This window comes from Dipodomys merriami, unplaced genomic scaffold, assembly GCF_024711535.1.
Source record: "Dipodomys merriami isolate MVZ:Mamm:240054 unplaced genomic scaffold, mDipMer1.0.p SCAF_200, whole genome shotgun sequence".
NCBI classification, from domain to species: domain Eukaryota; kingdom Metazoa; phylum Chordata; class Mammalia; order Rodentia; family Heteromyidae; genus Dipodomys; species Dipodomys merriami.
This window is the reverse complement of record NW_027203383.1, coordinates 295,083-316,058: the sequence shown is the minus strand read 5'-3', so window position 1 is coordinate 316,058 and position 20,976 is coordinate 295,083. Positions and strand designations below refer to the sequence as shown.

The 20,976-nt window shown below is 41.5% G+C and overlaps 1 protein-coding gene across 3 annotated transcripts in view; it reads right to left on the bottom strand.

Annotated features, from left to right (window-relative positions):
* Window positions 1-20,976, bottom strand: part of LOC138833098 (endoribonuclease Dicer) — a 65,908-nt gene that overhangs the window by 28,405 nt on the left and 16,527 nt on the right. For 2 of the 3 annotated variants that reach the window (XM_070031418.1, XM_070031420.1), the window contains 8 exons: window positions 16,896-17,084; window positions 16,132-16,294; window positions 15,154-15,284; window positions 14,030-14,164; window positions 13,178-13,338; window positions 8,996-9,164; window positions 7,048-7,520; window positions 1,394-1,526 (listed from right to left, as the gene is read on the bottom strand). In XM_070031418.1, coding sequence (XP_069887519.1) covers window positions 1,394-1,526; window positions 7,048-7,520; window positions 8,996-9,164; window positions 13,178-13,338; window positions 14,030-14,164; window positions 15,154-15,284; window positions 16,132-16,294; window positions 16,896-17,039 — 1,509 coding nt within the window. In that variant the 5' untranslated portion in view covers window positions 17,040-17,084. The remainder of the gene's footprint in view (window positions 1-1,393; window positions 1,527-7,047; window positions 7,521-8,995; window positions 9,165-13,177; window positions 13,339-14,029; window positions 14,165-15,153; window positions 15,285-16,131; window positions 16,295-16,895; window positions 17,085-20,976) is intronic. The other variant, XM_070031421.1, reaches the window with a different exon arrangement.

Genomic DNA, 20,976 nt, shown 5'->3' with positions numbered 1-20,976 from the left:
CACCAAAACACAGGCGCATAGCCACAAGGGCAAAGAAACTGATGTAATGACAGCAATCTTCAACTCAACAGGTGTGGGAAACCCTAGTACCTCTACTTTACAGAGCAATCATGTCCCACCCCACATCACAGAAAGCCACATGCCTCAAAGGGCTGTACAACATCCAACCAACTAAGTGAGCAAACAGCCACTCACTCCTGGGGGTCTGTTCCCCAGTGATGCCAAACTCTGTCACTAGCATCCCGAAGGCACGTGGAATTAAAAATAAAAAAATAAGCTTTGCTTACTCCTGGAACCTTGGGAAATTCTCAAGGAGCCAGAATTCAAACAAAATGAAAGCTTTTACACAAAATTGTGGAGTAATGTCCCATTACTCCACAATACAGAATACTTCTTCAGATAGTCAGATCTATTAGAGCAGTTCACCCCAAATCTGGGCTATTATCAAAACACTGTGGAAAATTCCTTTACCAAGAATTAATTTTGCCAATTTTAAGGTAAATAACAAACTTTCAGTGAAAGTTTTTATTTGCAAGTAAGAACATTATTTTACCTTTCAGCATCTTTATAATGCTATGATGTATAAAACCTTAAAAAGCCAATGGCAAAATAAGGCTAGGTGTTGTGGCACACACCTTTAATCCTAGCCACTTGGGAGGCAGAGATTGGGAATATTGAAGGTCAACACTAGCCTAATACAAAAAGAAAAAGAAAAACTCAACCAATAAGCCAGGTGTGGGGTACACATCTATAATCTCAGCTACTTAGAAGACAAGGACAGAAGGACTAAACAAAAATATGAGACACCTCATTGGAAAAATAAAGAAAAAAAAGGCTGATGGCATGGCGCAAGTGGTAGAGTATCTGTCTAGGAAGAACAGGACTCTGAGTTTCAATTCTAATTCTGCTACCTGACCCCCTGGGGCAAAAAACAAAGACAATACATAGTATTTTTAAAAAGTACCCAACCAATGAGGACCTTTAAAGAAAAAGAAAAGAATACTCTAAGAGATTTCAGCTTGTTGATCTGTAGCCACAAAGTCCTGTTTTTTTCCATGAGATATAGTTGTGTGTGACACAGGGAAATCAATTGTTTACACACCAAATTCATTTACTTAATAGCCACTTTAATTCTGAGCTAATATAACTGCAGTCACCTCATGAGACAGTCAATCTATACATGAACAAGTACCTTATATGGAGGGAGGAAAGGATGAAGGGAGGGAGAGGGGAGGGACAGGAGGAAAAGAAAGAAGGGAGGGGAGGGGAGGAGAGAGGAGGGCTGAGGAGGAGATTAACTGCTAGGGCCCTGGGAGTAGAGTCCAGTCCCTCTGGGCAGCTAGTCAGTTCATGTTCAGAAGACTGATATCCCAGTCGCTGCGAATTGAGTTACCTCTTCCTGTTTTCTGAACTCTGCTTCCATCTGTTTGTTACGAGGCTGATTCTTTCCAATGCCATGTCCAGTTATAAAGTTGCTGCTGATATAAGCCAGCTCTGGATCCTGTTTGCCAGCTTCCTTTATCAATCTAAGAAAATCATACACATTGGGAAGTTAAATACTGTGAAGGGAAACACATTTAAACTTCTGTTTTTAAGGTCTCTATTAAAATTCAAATACATGTACAGTGTAGGGTTTTTTTTATTGGTTTTATTTTGATTTTACCTATATCTACATACCTAACAAAAGTCTTGGTCTTTTTTTTTTTTTTTTTTCCGGTTGTTGGGCTTGATTCTGGGCCTGGCCACTGTCCCTGAGTGCTTCAGCTCAAGGCAAGCACTCTACCGCTTGAGCCACAGCACCACTTCTGGTTTTCTAGTAATTTATTAGAGATAAGAGTCTCACAGACTTTCCTGCCAGGGCTGGCTTAGAACTGTAATCCTCAGACCTCAGCCTCCTGAGTAGCTAGGATTAGTGGTGTGAGCCACTGGAGCCTGGCTCTTTTTTATTTTTTTATTTTAATCCTATCACGCTCCACCAGAAATTGCAGCCCTGTTTTGGCAAACAGATCTTACCCTGCCAAATATAAGGCTGACTGACACTGAGCAGTGAAATGTTTGCATTATCTCCAACTCTTGAGGTGGCAATGGTGACCTAGGAATGTGGCCCAAGATGGGACCATGTTATGAGCTAAAAGCACAGTCCTCACTCGCCTTGGCCTCGGCAGCTACCACAATCTCTCACATGGTCACAGTGACACAGAGAAAGGAGGGATGATCCTGATACTCCAGAGAACAACTCCCACCCTCCACAGGGAAGAAAGCAGGCCAGCTGCTTCCAACAAAAAACAGCTGTTTCTCTCATCTCACCCAGCACCTTGTATCATGGGATACAAACAGAGCTCTTGGGAAAGAAGTGCAGTACTAATACTTTCTGCTCCCCAGGCTGCTAACCAGAGTTCAGCAGAGTATAGATTTCAGCACAACAGTGTCACAAAATTCCCACCAATCCAGTCATGAGAAAAGCTACCCAGGGCTGCAGCCCCTTCCTGCCTGCTCCTCTGTATTAACCCAGGGTGCCAGAAAACCAAACATGGCCTTCTGGCTGAGACATGGAAAAGAGCTACAGGACAGGATCACATTACACGGAGGCCGAAGGGTAACAGTTAGTGCTGCCATTACAGCTATTTTGGAAAGCCCCTCAGTGGAGAACTCAGCACACAGGATAAATGGTTCCACACCTGACTTAAATGATCCCACATGGTTTCTCTGAAGTCACGCCACACCGTATAAATTCCTAATGGAAAATTGCATTCTTAAGTCAAACCACTTTTTCCTTTTGAATACATGAAACAGGCTAATATCAAAGCACCAGGTCTCTGCTGCCCTTAATCGGTAGAACACTGGTGTGTCCAGGCTAGCTGGCGAGTACTCACCCTGTCAGAATCAGAAAGTTCCTCATGTCCCAGGTCTGTTTCATTATCACAGTGGATGTGTGGTGTCAATAGCAGATGACAGAATTATGTGCAAACAAATAATATACCCTAATGCTTAAAACCTGTAACACATCACCTTAGAAACATCATGGACTTCCAAATTTGAATGTAACAGAGGTTCTTTTGGTTGTTTTGGTTGTTTTTTTTTTTTAAACAGATTTCAAATTACTTGTAACTGAAGCAAAGACTTCACCAAAATGTTCAATCTTGTCATTCCAACTAGCTGAGAAATGGAAGGGCGCTCTAGTGCTGGCGTGTCTCTCCTGAACAACACGGGTCCCGCGTGAAAACTGCAGGACTGAAGAGACACCACAGAGGTGCTGACGTCAAATGCTGCCCATCCCGCTAGCACTTAGAGGAAAGCCGTCTCCCTACTGGATGGATTAGGGGATGCCCAGCCATGCCCCAAGACAAAGCCATGGGCTTTGAGAGAGTAAAACCTGCACCCGCCACCCACAAGGAGTTTCACAAAACAAATACAAATCGGCACCTTCTTGCCACCATGGAATGGCTCAAAGAAAATCTCATCTCTTGATATGAGTTGTTCCACAACAAGCCATTTGGTAAATTATCCTGTTTTCTAGTGCACAGTGCTTCTTATCCTATCTATAGACAACCAAGTTAAAAAACAAGAAAGTTCCCATGCATCAGAAATCAATATTTTTGTAAAATTTTATAAAAATGTGAAATGCTCAGATCAGTGCTCATCAAAACCAAGCAAAGACCAACAACTTCTTACAGATAAGAGGAAATGGAGGACAGGAGAGCAAGGAGCTATGATCCCTGGGATGAAAGAGCAGACAGGAAAAACAAAAGAGGAAGGCAGTGGAGTCAGGCACGGTAATCCTAGCACAAGGGAGCTGTAGCAGGAGGATCGTGAGTTCAAGACCAGCCTGGGCTACATAGCAAGACTCTTGTTTCCAAAACAACTAGAAAACAGGAAGGGAAAAAAATGGCAGATCAACATAAGGTCTGAAGTGTAGTCCCTGCATTAAACAATGTTGAGTTTTCTTAGCTGACACATAGAGTGACATGATATAAGCCAAGGAGGCTGGGGGAGGACATGTGACAATGCTAGGCTATCTTACTAGCTTTCCAAAAGTCTCCAGTTATTCCAGAAGAAAATGCTATTAGGAGAAGACTATCTTTTAGATAGAGACAGGAAGTGAACTTGGGCTAGCTCAACATCGGTATCATACGCCACTAATAAATCACCCAGTGATAAAACAAAGTGTCTGGGAGTCTTTTCTGATGCCTGACATCTGCAAATCTGGCTGGGTCACAGACTTTACATGTCTCATTCTGTCTGTAATAGGCAGTGCTGAAGCATTGCTGAGCAACCAATAACTCCTTGAGGTGAATGGTGTGGCAAACAAAAGCAGACAATCCATACTACACACATGCACGCACGCACGCACGCACGCAGCCAATCCTTTATTTCATCAGGAGAGAACAGCCATGCACTGTACAGCTTACACCCACCCACCCACCCCCCCACCCCCCCCCCACACACACTCCACACACACTCCACACACACACACACACACACACACACACGCAGCCAATCCTTTATTTCATCAGGAGAGAAGAGAACAGCCATGCACTGTACAGCTTACACCCTCAAAAAACTGCCCCCTTAACTGAGGGAAGGAAAGGAAAGAATGTGGATTTCAGGAAGTTTTTCTAAGCTTATTAGAAAGCTTACTGGAACAGGACTTCTATTGTATGTCTAATTAGCTGCCCATAAAGTCAACCCTCAGACCGCTCTAGATTCGTTCTGGAACACTAAATGCCAGACACATTTATGAAAGCTGATCACAATTAATCTGATCCTTAGAGTCAATAGGAAGTAGCTGATTGATTTTAGATAAACCTTTTTGGGCTAATAACCCTGCTATGAAAACTGACACGACTCTCCATCCACATGCATAAAGATCAATCCCCAGAATGGCGGGGAGCATTCAGAAACCTGGAGGAAAGAAAGAAAACCAACTCTCATCCTTCCCAAACCCCTGAACATTTGAGTATTTGTGCCATCCTTTATGCCTATAACTGGGCTTAGAAATGTGCAGTTTTAAAAAAAATTTGTTATTATGTGATGTACAAAGTGTGCCAAGATTTCCAACCCCTGAAATGCCTTTCCCCGTTCTAAGAAACAATGCATCTGCTGCCCTGAGCTACTGGCCTCCGCTTGGTGCTTCCCAATGCAAAGCACTGCCTTTGGCACTCAGAGATGCCCAGGGGGCACTGTGAGAACAGAAGGTGGACGCTGGGGGTTAGGATGTTGTTGGAATACTAGAATTATCCCTGCCACTCACTACTAGTTTAACTCAGAGCAAACCATTTTTTTTTTTTTGTCCATGGCATTTCCTTTTTAAAAATAAAAATTAAGTGGCTTGGACGAGACAGTCATTGGGGTCCCCTTCCAACCTCAAATTTGATTTGAAGGTCATTCCGCACCTGACGTTATTTTATATCATAGTCGTCGGAAGGTTCAGGCTCAATGACTATGAAAATTACCAGACTGAAAACTGCCAGACGACTACCCTTGAGTCTAATTTCCATTTATTAAAAAAAAAAAAATTAAAACGACTAAACATTCAGAAGCAGTTAAGGAAAAAGAAATTACCTCAGGAAACAAAGCTTAATTTCCTCAGAGATCACTATTTTCAGAAAAGGCACTTAGAGATCAACTTTGGCCAATTAATGGATCTCACTGAAAAGTACATCGTCTTTAAATATAAAATATGGACTCTTTCTTGGCAGAAAGTAATAGAGCATCCAACCCACAAACCCAAAGGACCATACATTAAGTGATCATTTGCCACAAACTGAAAGTGTAGCTCTTTGGATGGGACTACAATCAGAGAAAAATAAGCCTTCACTGAAGATGGAACCCACAATCAATGTGGACTCACTGTCACTGCTGCAAACGTTCTCCCTTCCCATTCAGTAAATGGTAGTACACAGTCTGAACCAAGGCCAACTGCAAGCCTTGTTGCTCCTAATTTTTTCCAATTCAGCCTTGACGACATGAAGCCAACAATAAGTATGCTGGAAATTCTTTCCTCTGCACTTGAACCACAACAATCACCTCAGAAGACTTGTGACTTGGAAAGGTCTCAGGATTTTCCTGCTGCTGGCAAGCAAACAAGCCTATATCTGGTGGGTGTTTGCTAGCTTAAACAATTCTAATGCTATCTACATGGAGAGATTATGAGATCTCAAAGGCCACAAGGCTCAGTCACTAAGACGTTTAATCTACTACACCTTGAGTCAACTGCTACATGGGCCACTCATCCTGGACATGCTTGTTCATCAGATACCAATGGCAAACCCCAAGTGAAATCAGGCCTCCCACACCCACTTCTCAGGTTTCATGAAGTTGCCAGAGTGACCCCCCACCCCAGTCCTATGGGGTAATTTATGGGGGCTTCCTTAGTAAGCATGACTGATTAAGACAAGATTGGCTTCTGACGCTCAACTCACCTCAGCCTCCTCCCCTCCACTAATTCTGTCCTGTTATTCCCAGTGACCAAATGATCCAGAAGCAATCCAGTAGTTGCTAGCCAAAAACTGACTCATTAACATACAAAAGACATCACTTAAAAGATTCTAAGGATTTTAGGACCTTGCTGCCAGGAGCCCAACAATAAAAACATATAGATAACTCAGTATCACAAAACAGAAAAAAATGAGCTGCAATACTCAGATAAAATGTACCTAATAAGGAAAAAGCTTTGTGTAGAACGCTTAATAGCACAAGCCTAAAATATAAAGGCCAATAAATACTTGACTTGAATCTAGTGATAGAATAAAAAGCAAGCAATGCTTCACTAGAATGTAACTTAATTTTTCTATACTTGTTCTCTATTTTAGAGGAATTAAAATGTCAGTCATGTCAAAATAAGCCTTTAGGGAGAGTACCTGTTTCAATAAGCCTCCCTGACATAAGCCTCCGTGCTCAGCCTCACCTGTTCACTGAGGAAGGAACTGTGTAAATGACACTGACGTGGGCACATGCCCCCCTACAGCGACTTTTATGACCTACTGCTTCACAACACAAAAGCTCCCTTATTTCCAGTGCAAACAGACATTAACCTCGGACATTTACCTGTTTAAGACAACTGCTGTATATCTTCTCTCCACAAAAATAATTCCACAGAGAATATTGGTAAATGGAGAAGGAAAATTTGTCTCTGGCTTTTCTTTTTCTTCAATTTCTTCATCTTCATCGTCATCCTCAGAGTCACTCCAAGAAACGTAATTATCCTGATTCCTATTATTATACCACTCAACACTTTCAAACTGCTGCCGCTCATATGGTTTGTATTTGCGCAAGATCTCAAGCAGTTTTATTACTTTAGGGGTTACGAATTTCAGGTCAAGGGAAGCAGGTGAGAAGCTCTCTTCACACAGTGCATGGATTTTCCTCAGGAAAGTGTCTGTAAACAGCAAGAATTTCCGGTGCAGCTCCTCCTGTTCATGTTTGATATACTTCTGAAGCTCTCTTACCATCATCCCAGCCACTTTATCAGCACACCAGGGTCCCAGCACCACCAGCACTTCCCGGCAGTCTGACAGTATCTACAAAGAAAAGTGGAGGAAAGCCAGGTGCTAGCTGATGGTCCAGCTCACTCCATATGCTTTAGCTCCTACTCCAGCTATATTCTAAATGCCCCTTCCAAATCAACTCCACCACCAATAACTACCAACAGTGAGGTCCAGTCTCCAGCTTTGCAGGAAAAAATTCAGATTTTCTCTACAGTTCCATGGATCTATACTTGGAACTAGGTCTTTTTCTAACAAAAATAATGAAATAGTCATTACAAGATGCAAGGCTAATAAGGCTAATAAAATCTAGTAAAGTTAATGTTAGATCTCTGATTTAGTTAGAACCACAACTGAATCCTACCCTTCCTGTCAAATTACTCAAAGAACTGGGCAGGCAGTTTTTACTTTAGAAGTTCTAGGCCTTCAAAAAGAGCACCGCATGGTGCTGGGAATGTGGCTTACTGGTAGAATACTTGTCTCGCAGGCAAGAGGCACTGGGTTTGACTCCTCATAAACAAATATAACAATAATAAAACTTCTTTTTAAAGACACCACAATTTTCCTTGCACTATCTGGTCTTAAATGTTCTATCACAGTGAGTGCTATGAGTGCTGGATGAATGCTGGAAGGATACCTGCCAGCAGTTGCAAAGGTAACTGGAGTACCCCAAACCCACCATAGCACTGTCCTCTGCCTACCCCAAGGGTGGGGCTCATCCTTAAAGATCAGCTAAACCAGATTCTGAGCCTGGAGCTTACCCAGAGTGCCCTACCCCCTATACACATACAACTTTAGATCAGAGCCAAGTTTTAACAGGGGAATTGCATAGCAATGAAAGATACAGTAAGTTAAGTATGGAACAAGCAAGAAACAATAGGGTGAAAAAGTCCAGCCATGCTGCTCTAGGAATAAGCAGCATGGGAGAAATGAAGACTGTATAGAACATCAGCCTTCAGCATGGATGCACACCCACAGAGTGAGGTTCAGGATGAGTCCTGAAGTGCCTTCAAGATCACTGAGGGCTCCTTAGACCCCACCCCAGAACTTCTGACTCATCAGGTCTGAGTGGGCCCCATGATTAGCATTTCTAACAAGCTGAGAGGGTGGGACCCTGCTGCCCTAAAGGATTTCTTCTAAGCCATACCACAGGGACAACAGGCTCACGTCCAGTTAAACACACCAGAAAAGAGCAAAAGGCTCATTTATTCCAAGTGTCTGGACAAGAACTAATTTAGTTGGCCAAAAACAAGCCAGTAAACACCAGGCCTACTCTTCACACTTATATAACCATGACTGACCCCTATATCTTATGTCCTTAAGTCCTGCAAAGAGGCCTATTCTTAACAATGTAAGATCAAACAGGTAAACCCAACCTTCAACCTAATATGATCTTCTCAATGAAAGATGTTCAAGGAGACAATCAGATGTATAAAAAATAGCATCACTAGAAGCATATTTCATTTCAGTATTAAAAAGAAACAATTTTGTTGACATTTTGTATTGCTTACCTGTTTTGAAATTAAAGTAGAATCTCTTTCTTTTGAATGTACAGATATATTACAGTCATTGATAAAATTAAGTGCTTCTTCTAGTTCCTTGAGCAGTCTGTCATAGAGCCCACTTCGATCGGTGAATGGTCCGCAATCTACCACGATCTCACATGGCTGGGAAGTGTACCTGCAAGTGTTGTCAGGAACACAATGGTGAAAAAACAAAGAACAGGAAAAGAAAATAGAATCAAGTATATTCCAAAATATTACCAATTTTAGAGTTTTCTTTATTACTTTTCTGCACTATTAAATTTCTCCACAGAAAATATGTTGTTGTTTTCCATAAGCCAGTAAAGTACTATTTAGGAGAGAAAGGGCAAAGAGGAGAATACAACCAGGCACTGATGGCTCATACATGTAATCCTAGCTGGTCAAGAGGCTGAGATCTGAAGATCGCAGTTCAAAGCCAGTCTGGACAGGAAAATCCATGAGAGTCTTCTATTTCCAATTAACCACCAACAGGCCAGAAATGGAGCTTTGGCTCAAGAGAGAACACTAACCAGGGCAAGCAGGAGAGGGAGGTGTGAATACAAATTGGGCATCTACTACACTGCAAGAACCACAGCAGCAACCTCACATGGCCTCAAACTTTAATCCTCACACAGGGAGGCTTCTGAAGGAAATGAGAGTCCAAACATACTAAGTGGTTCTGTCTACCAAAGCTTAGGACTATCTTTTTCGGAAGGCGCTTTCAGCTAACTCCACTGTACCCACTGCCTCCTCTGCCCCCGACACCTCGTTTTTGTTTTTTAAGTTCACAGCAGGGAGCTGGGCATCCATCACTCATGCCTATAATCCTAACTACTCAGGAGGCTGAGATCTGAAGACTGGGGTTCATAGCCAGACCCGACAGACAACTCCAAGACTGTTATCTCCAAATAACCAGCAAAGAGCTGTAACTGGAGACATGAGTCAAATAGAATGCCAGCCCTGAGTGGGAAAGCTGAATGAAGGTGCCAGGTCCTGAATTTAAGCCCCAATAACCTATCCACACACACTACAACATTCTGATCCCTTTACAGTTCTACCTAGTTTCAATGTGTATCTCCATTTGAGCCAAAAGGCAGAGTCAGCCCATGGCTTCCTAGAACAGTTTACTTGTTTTTATTAATACCATGTTCACCTGTTAGGTTGCAAGGAATAAAAGCTTATCATGAGGCTGATGTTCAAAGAACTGCCTGTGTGGACAGGTTTCATTACTCTCCCAGTTTTATCATAAAGCATATCTACTTCCATACTATCTGAAGTTTTAACACCTGCAAATGTATACTTTATTTTCATTACCCTTGTAAGGAAAACTGCCACAGAATTCGTTCATTTGTGATATCACTCCTTGGATCACATCACATGACTACCAGAATGGCACATCAATATCCTAAAAACACAGTGATGATTTTAAAGAACTACAGCGATGATATTTAATACTACAGTGCTCACTTTTCTCAACCCTGATCAGAATTTACATTTAACTAGAGAATGTTTTTCTCTAAAACATTGGAGAATTAGATAATGCTAAGCCACGAGTTATTAACATACTCTAATAACTACTTCTCCCCAAGGCTCCTGTTCATATAAGCCAAACCACAATCTTGGATCAGATAAAAGCCCAAGCTTAACTTTCTAAAAACCATGTAAGATGTATGTGTGTAGATCACAGCTAGTAGAGGCTTGGCAAAATCAAAACTCATATACCCAAGAGTCACAGATTTGGATTTTGGAAACTGGTAGAGCCCAAAATGTTATCTTTTTCTTGCTCTACAAAGACCATTTCCCAAATTCCTACTAAATGCCAGAACACTATAAAGTATTTTCCATAGCTCCAATGCAACTAGTATCACGGTATCTTATGAAACCACTGTCAGTACCACTTTCCAGGCCTAGGGAAGTGATTCACCATGGTCACACACCTAATTATTAGTGATCATTAATTAGCTGATTATTAAGTTTGATTATTAATATAAAATGCATGCCTTATTAAACTCCCTAAAGCAGTCAGTTTTTTTTCTACTTACTCCAGCGGTCCTGAGAACCACCACAGTGGGAAACAATTAAAGTTGTTTAAACTCATACTAGAATAACGATTATTTTGATATGAGCTGAATTAGTCACATTTACTTAAATTTTTTGTTGTTGTTGTTGTTGGTCATGGGGCCTGAACTCTAGGCCCAGGTGCTGTCGCTCAGCTCTCCAGCTCAAGGCTAGGGGTCTACCACTTGAGCCATAGCTCCACTTCTGGTTTTTTCTGCTTACGTGGTGCTAAGGAATCGAACCCAGGGCCTCATGCATGCAAGGCAAGCACTCTACCACTGAACTACCTTCCCAGCCCCTGCTTAAAAATTTAACTAGATTCCCTGGGTGCCGGTGGCTCACACCTATAATCCTAGCTACTCAGAGGCTGAGATCTGAGGATCGCAGTTTGAAGCCAGCCGGGGCAGGAAAGTCCATGGGACTCTATTCTCCAATAAACTACTCAGAAAAAGCTGGACGTGGCTCTGTGGCTCAAGTGGTAGAGCATTAGCCTTGAGCACAGGGAGGCTCAGGGACAGAGCTCAGGCCCTGAGTTAAAGCCATAGGACTGGCAAAAAAAAGTAACTAGCTATTTCCTTATATAGGTTCCCCTCCACCAACTTTAGCAAATCAAGAAGGTTGTATGCATGTTTTTCTCTAAATTACTGAAGGTCAAAAACATAACCTCCAAAAGAGCCAAACCTACAAATCAGAAGAACCTACTTCTCAGAAGTCTACAACCTGTATTATAATAGTGTTTCAAAAAATTTCCAAGTAAGTTAGCATAGTGTGAGACATCTAGGTCATAATAACAAAACACACAAACACACATCAGCAGAAAAGAAAAGTGCAAAAAAGTGTGGGGTCTCAGCAGCACCAGGAACAAGGAAGAACTGACTGACTGTGAGGCGATACAAGGGTTCATGGTGAGATGCCTCTACAAGGGGCAACCTAAGAGATGCTTTTGCTGGGTCTGTGAATTCACTGAAAGCTGAGTGCCCAGTCCACCCCTCCTTAGCATCTGTGGCTCTGAACCTTGACCACACTCCCTGCTGCTTCACAAAGCAACCATCTAGGAACTGGAGGGGTAGCTCAAGTGGAGAATGCATGCCTTGATCAAAAGGGCTCAGGGACAGTGCCCAGGCCCTGTCCCATTACTAGCATCCATGTATGCACGCGTGTGTGCACACACACGCACGTGCACACAGGCGTGCGTGCGCGCGCGCGCACACACACACACACACACACACACACACACACACACACACACAGAGCTAATACTTAGAGCAGGGACACAGCTCCATGGCAGTGCTTGCCTAGCAAGTGCAACATCCTAGGTTCAATCCCCAGTACCAAAAAATAAAAAATAAAAATAAAAATACAACCATCCAGGGGTTTAGGAACACCTGAGATTCACCAGAAGCATCTGTGCCACTCAAGGGCAATGACTTCTTTTTATCTTGTTTAAGAAGCCAGTCAGAGGTGGCTCAGTGGTAGAGCGCTTGCCTTGCATGCCTGAGGCCCTGGGTTCGATTCCTCACCACCACATAAGCAAAAAGAAAAAAAAGCCGGAAGTGGCGCTGTGGCTCAAGTGGTAGAGCGCTAGCCTTGAGCTGAAGAGCTGAGGGATAGTGCCCAGGCCCAGAGTTCAGGTCCCACGACCGGACCCAAAAAAAAACAAGAAGCTAGCCAGAAGGCCACAGACCACCCGCCAGGCCTTCAGAGTCAAAGGCAAAGCTAGCAGTCCACTGCCATCCTGTGACGGAAACCATGCTAACACTGAACATCTTTCCCAGCCCCAGACTCCGTCCCCATGATTTAACCTGAAGCCAATGTCAGTACCTCAGAAGACAGCTAGAAGTGTATTAAAAGTGCTGTCTTCACATCACTGCTGTGTAGTAACTTTCCTTCCTCTGCCCTTCACCTTGTCTCTATATGGGGGTAAGTGCTGGACCTAACGTGGGACTCCTGAGGTCTACAGACCCGGTTTCGTCTCCATCTGTTCTCTATGGAATTGTCTCAATCCTTCAATTCAATTCAACCAGCCTCCCCGCAAGGCACTAGGGCAGACACCTCAGACGGGGTAACCTGGGCACAAGCAGGCTCAGAAAGCCAGCAATCAGAAACACTTACCTGTCTAAGACCACTAGGTCAGTTGCAGTCTCAGCATTACTCTTAAGAATTTTCTCCAGTTTCTGAATCTTTTCTTCCAGTTCCTCTGGGTCACATTTCCCATTTAAAATGGAGGCGGTCAGCCCCAAAATGCGAGGGCATGATGGACAACTGTCACAGAGCTAACATAATAAAACACTGACAGTGAACACTTCATTCTGAAAGTCATACTAGAAATGCTAACATGTTAAAAAATACCACAACCACTGACAAACACTAAAAATCAGCTTCTTCAGTGGAAACATCAGTACAAGCAAGGGCAGTAAAATATAACAGAATTCTGTAGTCTGTTTAAAAGATCTGCTTTTCAAATGGACATATTTAGATATTCTAAAACATTATTATATGCAAATTCATTTATATTACAATGCTTAAAAACAATGTACATTTAAATAAATATTTACTTAACTAAATTAAAATTCATTCATTCATTCATATTCTGGAATTAGGTTTCTAACAGTGGTAACTAATATTATTTTTCTTATCTTTGGGGTTTTTTTTGCTGGTCCTAAGGCTTGGACTCTGAGCCTAGGTGCTGTCTCTGAGCCTCTTTGTGCTCAAGGCTAGTGCTCTACAATTTGAGCCACAGTGCCATTTTCAGCTTTTTCTGAGTAATGGAGATAAGAATCTCATGGACTTTTCTGCCTGGGGTGGCTTTGAATCATGATCCTAAAATCTCAGCCTCCTGAGTAGCTAGGATTACAGGCATGAGCCACCAGTGCCTGGCTTATTTTTCATATTTTAAAGAAAATCTGTATATATTCAGTCATTTGATCATGAAATATTAAATCTGAAAATGTCTAAAAAACCTACCTTCATGATTTCTCGGTACGGATGATCTAGAATTGCAAGATGACACTCATCAAACACCAAGAGGTTAATGTCTGACAGTGACAAGTAACCATTTTTCAAAACATTCAAAGCCACATAGCATGTCATTATGAGAACCTAAAAAAAAGTAGGCATCAGTATACAAACAAGCTGTGCCCCTGCCTGGATATACTTAGATGAGAACAGATAATTAAGCCAACATATCAAAGGTGAGATTAAGAAATTCACCAGACACAATGAAAACAAAGACTTCATATGCGTACAACTTCACACAATTTGAACCAAGAAATAAATTAAGAAACCACGAGAAAAGATTATAAGAAAAAAACTCTTGATAAAGGAGACCATATCTTTATGATAAAGCTACTAAAATGACTTCAGGTTTTTCAATAGCTGTATTTTGACCGATGGGACCTGCCAACTTAGCCAAATCATGAAACAATTCACACAGTTTTGAATTATTCCCCTCTACTGAATAGACAAGCTTTTCTAGAAGACAACGTGTTCTTTTCCCAGCCTGTCATTCTATGGACATTTAGGTGCTTTATTTACAGGGGCTCATCTCAGCATGTGAGAAGCATGGTGTAGTACGGGTAGGCAAAAGTGAGTTAAGAAGCAGCTTTTAACCACTTTCTGTTTCCCAGCACCATACACATGCTGGCTACAGGAAAACACGGAGGTAACAGGGAGCCAGGAACTCAACTAACAAACTTCTCCTTTGGTACATTATCTGAAGAATAAACTTTCTAAAAGCAGATTATTGCAAGTTGGAAATATGTTTAGTTTTTGTTTTTGAGACACTGTCTCATTGTGGATCACAGGCTGCCCTGGAACTTGAGATCTGCACCTGTCAATGGTTCCTAAGTGCTGGGATTATAGGCGTTTACACCATACCAGCAACTCTACATGCAAATAAATATCAATGAAAGCCATTTCTTCCTAATGACTAACTATTCATTTTCAGATGTACCTTACAGTAAGAGAGTACAGAAAGGCTACTCCTTAGACTGAGAAAGACCAAGAAAAGAAAATCTTCAAACCTAACTCAGATAACTGAGTCAAGGACTTGTAGAAGTTACAGAGCAGAATTTCTCTCCAAGTCTTACCTGGTGCTTAGCAAACTCTTGGTTCCATTTCTCTTTTGTCCAAGATGCATTTACTTCTAGGTTTGAATATTCCCCAACCTTGAGATCTGAGTGAGTTCTGACAGCTGACACTTGCTGAGCAACCTGGTTTGCTGATTACAAATACAATATTTCATGTAAATGAGAAATCTTACCTCGTTGGCTCTGCACTATGAATGATTAAATACAGCTATGAACATCTTTATTACTATTGTATCTAACCACCAGTTCTTTAAATAGCAATTAAAGTCACAGTTCCAATGTCACCCTCCAAGATGTACTTAAGACTTGCCACTGTGCCTTCTGTCACTCATTCCAGAGACCCTCATATTACCTAGCCCCCTTCCAGTAGGCTTGCTCCAACTAAGACCGTCCCTTCTGGGTGAATGCTCTCAGTCCAGATCCACCCCTCCTGATCCCTTCAATAAAACCACACCATCCACCATGAAATCAGATAGTCTCATATAACAAAGCACAGAGCCATGCTGAGAAAATCTTTAAGGAAAGGAGAAGAGACCATGGTTATTTGAGAATCATACAGCTTAGGCTCACAGCTTGTTTTTTTATTTTTTAATATAATACTAAATCTATAAAAAAATCAGTAAACTTTCACTCAGCATCTAACATCTAAGAAATGTCTAACTTCCTTTTAACAAATGAAGCAGCACAATCATAAATCCAAAAGGCATCTATCTCAAAATCAAGTACCTTCTGACAATGTGAAGCTATAGAATCAAATAAACTTGACTCTTAACTCAGGTCAACATAACTCATTTGAGAGAAATACAGAATCAGAACGATGGGAAGAAGTACTATAAGGAAATAAAATGGTACTTAAAATAGCAGAGCTTCAACTCTCTTTACGTTCCATGATTTAATATAAAAAAAAAACCAATCTGCTTAAGTGTAAAGTCACATCCAATTTCCTCCACAGAATTTGATAAAATAATTTTTTATTACCAGAGTTGACCAAGAACACAGTCCTTTTTCCTTTTCGGTTGAAGTCTCCCCTGATCTGATAGGACAGCTCTTTAGTAAGTAGTACTGCAATGAATGTCTTCCCTGAGCCAGTGTTTAGACACACGATGGTATTGTGGTCCAGAGCTGCTTCGAGCAGTTCAACCTAGAGATAGAGTGAAGACACATACGTCTTACCTAAGTAGACACCAAGGACATGGGATTTGGTTTAAATTAGGAAATTACAATGTTTTCTAAAATGTTTAGCCAGTAACAGACAAGAAACAGACAAAGAACAACTTTCTACACCTACAGGAGAATAACACTCGGAGGAATAAATACCTGCTGTGGCAGCTATGCAGTTATTTTGAAACAGCATTTCTAAGTTTTTCTTCTTAAGAATGACTTCCCGCTGTAGCAGGAGGAACTAAACTCACATCAACTGTGGTTCTACCAGATCATGTCTGAACAGTTTCAAAGCAAACCCAAGTCCTACCCGACTCACTGCGACTGACACACCCAAACGCACGTTAAGACGGCCAGGTTTACAGTGAAGGATAAAAATAAGGAGCATCACAATACACCTAATAAATCAATTACCCAGCAGATGTTAGGAAAGACAAGGGCTATTAAGACTAAGATTTTGAAGGAGAAAACCGAAGAGGGAGGCTGGAAAGAGTAAATGAGTTTTATAAGCCGAGTCAACTATACGCTTATTTATTCTGTTTTAGTGAAAAATGCTCCGGTATTAGTATTTTCATTAGTACCTGATATTTTCTTGGCGTATAAATGTTATCATGAATTGCTTCTTGTTGCCAGGGCAGTCCAAAGAAAGGACCCATTGGTGAGGAAGCAGGGGTCATGAGCTGCAGGCCTGCCATGCTGAGGGGTTGCAAAGCAGGGCTTTTCATTCATCCAGTGTTTCTTTCATTGCATTTTTGTTCTAGCACAGCTTACTACAAAGGGAAAAAGAATACCATTACAAAACCATGCAGGGTTAAAACAAAAGAAAGCACAGAAATAAGAAAAACATCAGAATATCATTCCTAGGGGTTTTTCAAATGCTTCACAGTTGCTCTAGCTTTCTCTTGATTTAAAAGGATTGCTTTAAAAGCCAAAATACGGTATCTAGCCAGTCATTGTGCACCTGAAATCTTGCCTACAAAAATGAATCAGACAATTGCACAAAGATGAATGTACATGAAACATGTTGCTGCATTATTACTCAGAAACAACTAAAAAAAAATCTATGAAGAAAAATCAGCTGAATAGATTATGGTATACTTTAAATAGATTATGGGATATTTAAAATCTACTAAGATTATAATACCTATCTATATTTTCTGACAGAAGTGTCCATAAAACACCTTTAAAAACCTGTATAAGATGCCTTCCTAAATATGCATGTGTATATAAGTATACAAAATATATATATACATATATTTTTGTTAATTCTATATTATTGATAATGACACAACACATAAAAGCACTTAACATGGTACCTATACATAATGAAAGATTGGAGCACCTAACCTATAAAATTTCATCAAAAGCCATATGAACATTGACAATCCACCAAATTGTACAACTCACCAATTATTTTGACATGAAAATTTGATATGTAAATTGTTGTGTAATTATGTAAGTTATTATTTTGATTGTAAAATATACAAAATAGGTTGTTCAGAAAATAAAATTTGGGGACTGGGAATGTGGCTTAGTGGTCGAGAGTTGGCCTAGCATGCAAAAAGCCCTGGGTTCAATTCTCTAGTACCACATAAACAGAAAAAGCCAGAAGTGGTGCCATGGCTCAAGTAGTAGAATGGCAGCCTGGAGCAAAAGAAGCTCAGAGACAGGTCCCAGGCCTGAGTTCAAGCCCCAAGACTGATTTTAAAAAATAAAAAAAGGAATTTTTCATATTATCTAAGCATTTCTCTGTAGTTCACAGGTTTCCCCCCCACACAAATGAATTTCATTTTGCAAAAGAGTAAAATAAAAATTGAGTCTTTCAATTTAAAATGCCTAATCAGAACAGAGGACTAGGGCTTCAAGTTTGAGTAGAAAGTTAGTTACCAGCTTCCCTTACTTGCCTCTCTCAGATGTACATTTTCTCCCTTCAAAGCTTGGCAGTGCATACAGCCATTATTCTGGAAAAAATCCAGCTCTTTGTTGCCTGAAAACCAAAAGATCTGACTCTTCCTGACATGTTAAATTTACAACCAGACACAAAATGGGGTTAAGTTGCTGTATCTAATCCATCAAGCAGTCTCAAGGAGTTTCTTCATGCACAGATCCACCACCAATTCCAGAGCTCACTTCACTGAAGCAGAATCCAGCAAGTGCTGTAGCAAGGCGATCATCTCAGACTCTTCCACCCCCCAACTGAGCATCTCGGCCAGACAGCCAACGGTTATTCTTGTGGCCCTCCTCAGAGGAAGAAAGGATATACACAAAGTCTGGCAGAATACTTCATGAGAAATGAGCCATTATTTTCCCTGGATCAAAGAACCTATGTTCCTCATGAGAAGTAATCTGCTCATTTCAACAGAACCAAAGCCTTTCACCCCACACCTGGCACCCACATTTCCCAGGTTCTCAGGACTGGTGGGCTCATGGCACTGGCTACTTTTTCTCTCAGCACAGCTGCCAGGAAGCTCTGTGGAGAAGTCTAGTTCATGTGGACTTCAGGTTCAGTCAACAGGCTGTCCTGAAAGTCCAGGACTAAGGGGGTCAGCCATTCACTGACTTGGGCACCCCGCACCATTCTCAAGGTGCTGATCTACTTCTTCACAACCACAGCTGCTCGCTGACGGGAACTGTTCACCCTCAGGCCTGAGACCCCCTCATTTCTCACTCAGCACACATGCTTAAGCCAGATCTATGATGGAGTAGAAGCCTGAGCCCTGAGGAATGAGCACAGAAAGGAGAGAAGACAGGGCTGGCAGCACATCTGCCCACTTCCTATGCCCCAGTATATCCAGGGGCCAGCAGCAACCCCCTCCTACAACTGTCTCCTGTTCTTCTCAGGTTAGGATAAGAATTAATTTCAGAAAAATAGTCTACAACATCAAAGAGAAGAAAATACTATTGTTTTAAAGAGGAGGGACTGTCTTTGTTATAATTTCCCTATCATAAAGTGCAAACAAACAAAAAAGGATGAAAATGTTCCAAATTTAAAAAGGCCTTAAGAAACATGAGCATGAGAACTAAACCTAATACTTGACCTCAGTCTGGATTTTGCAGGAAAAGAGAACAACATCATATAGGACTGTTTTCAAGGTGACATTGACTGTCTTAAAGGTGAAGAGAGCAGTGTTTTGATGTAAACATGCACAGGAAACATCTCTGTATATAGCTTCCATTGTCTGGTGTGGTGTGAGCAATGAATCCACATATCTGACACATACAGCATTAGTAAGCTGGGCCCACACGTTATATGGTAGACCTCTGGAGTTAACTCATCTGTAACTCAAATTTTGTACCTTTGATCAACATCGCCCCACATCCCCACCTCCTGCCCTTGTAACTGTCACTCTACTCTGTCGGTAGGAATGCTCATTTTAGATTCCACATGGGAGTGAGACCTTACAGTATTTGTCTTTCTGTGTCTGGCTTATCTCACTTCCATGCTAATCTATGTCCTTCCTTTTCAGGACCAATATTCCAGAGTGTGTTCATCTGTCTATTGACAAAAACTTTAGTTGTTTCGTTATCTTGGCTACTGTGAATAATGCTACATTATACATGCAAACTCAAGTACTTCTTAGATACCAATCTCATTCATAAAGGATATTATTGAAAGCATTTTTAAAACTAGGTCTGGGGTATGGGTCTAATGGTAGGGCAGCTACCTAGCAAAACCCTGAATTTGAATCCCAGTACAGGGGGGGGGGGGGGGGGGGAATGTTCAAACAAAAATCCCTGTTGGTAAGAGCAGTGTTGGTAATGGAACTGAAGCTAAGTCAAAGAATACACTTATTCTTAGGAGATATACCCTAGAATGTTTGGAAATAAAGGGCCATAATTATGGAACTTACTCTCAAATGATTCGGAAAAAAACCTATATGAAGAATTACTAAGAAGGGCCTGGGAAGGTGGCTCAGTGGTAGAGCGCTTGCCTTGCATGCCTGAGACCCTGAGTTCAATTTCTCAGCACCACATAAGCAAAAAGAAAAAGCCAGAAGTGGCGCTGTGGCTCAAGTGGTAGAGTGCTAGCCTTGGGCTGAAGAGCTGAGGGACAGCGCCCAGGCCCAGAGTTCAATCCCCACGACCGGACCCCCCCACAAAAAAAAAAGAATTACTAAGAGCAAGAGAGAAAAGTGGAGGCAGAAGAGAAGGGAAGGAAGGAATAAGCCAGGAGAGGAAGAGAAAAGGGGAGGGAAGAGGAAGATAGGGAGACAGACACTGGAAAAGCACATTAGGCTGATGGGTAAAGCACACATTTGTTGTCCTTTTCTAATTCTTGCAACATATTTTTTTCACTTTTATTCCTGTGCTTGTCTGCTGATAAGATATGCTATTATTTCAATGTCCTGGCTATTATGAATAATGCTGAACTAAACCTCCAAGTAACAGTATTCCTTTGAGATCTGATCTTATTCACAAAGAATTAGTTAGTCCCTTGTTCAAATCCATATTATCACTGAAATAACTACTCGTCACTGGGCACTGGTGGCTCACACCTGTAATCCTACCTATTCATAAAACTGAGATCTGAGGATTGTGGTTCAAAGCCATTGCTGGCAGAAAAGTCTGTGAGACTCCAATTAACTACCAAAAAGCTGGAAGTGGAGAGGCAACTCAAGTGGTAGAGTGCAAGCCTTGAGCACAAAAACTCAGGGACAGCAC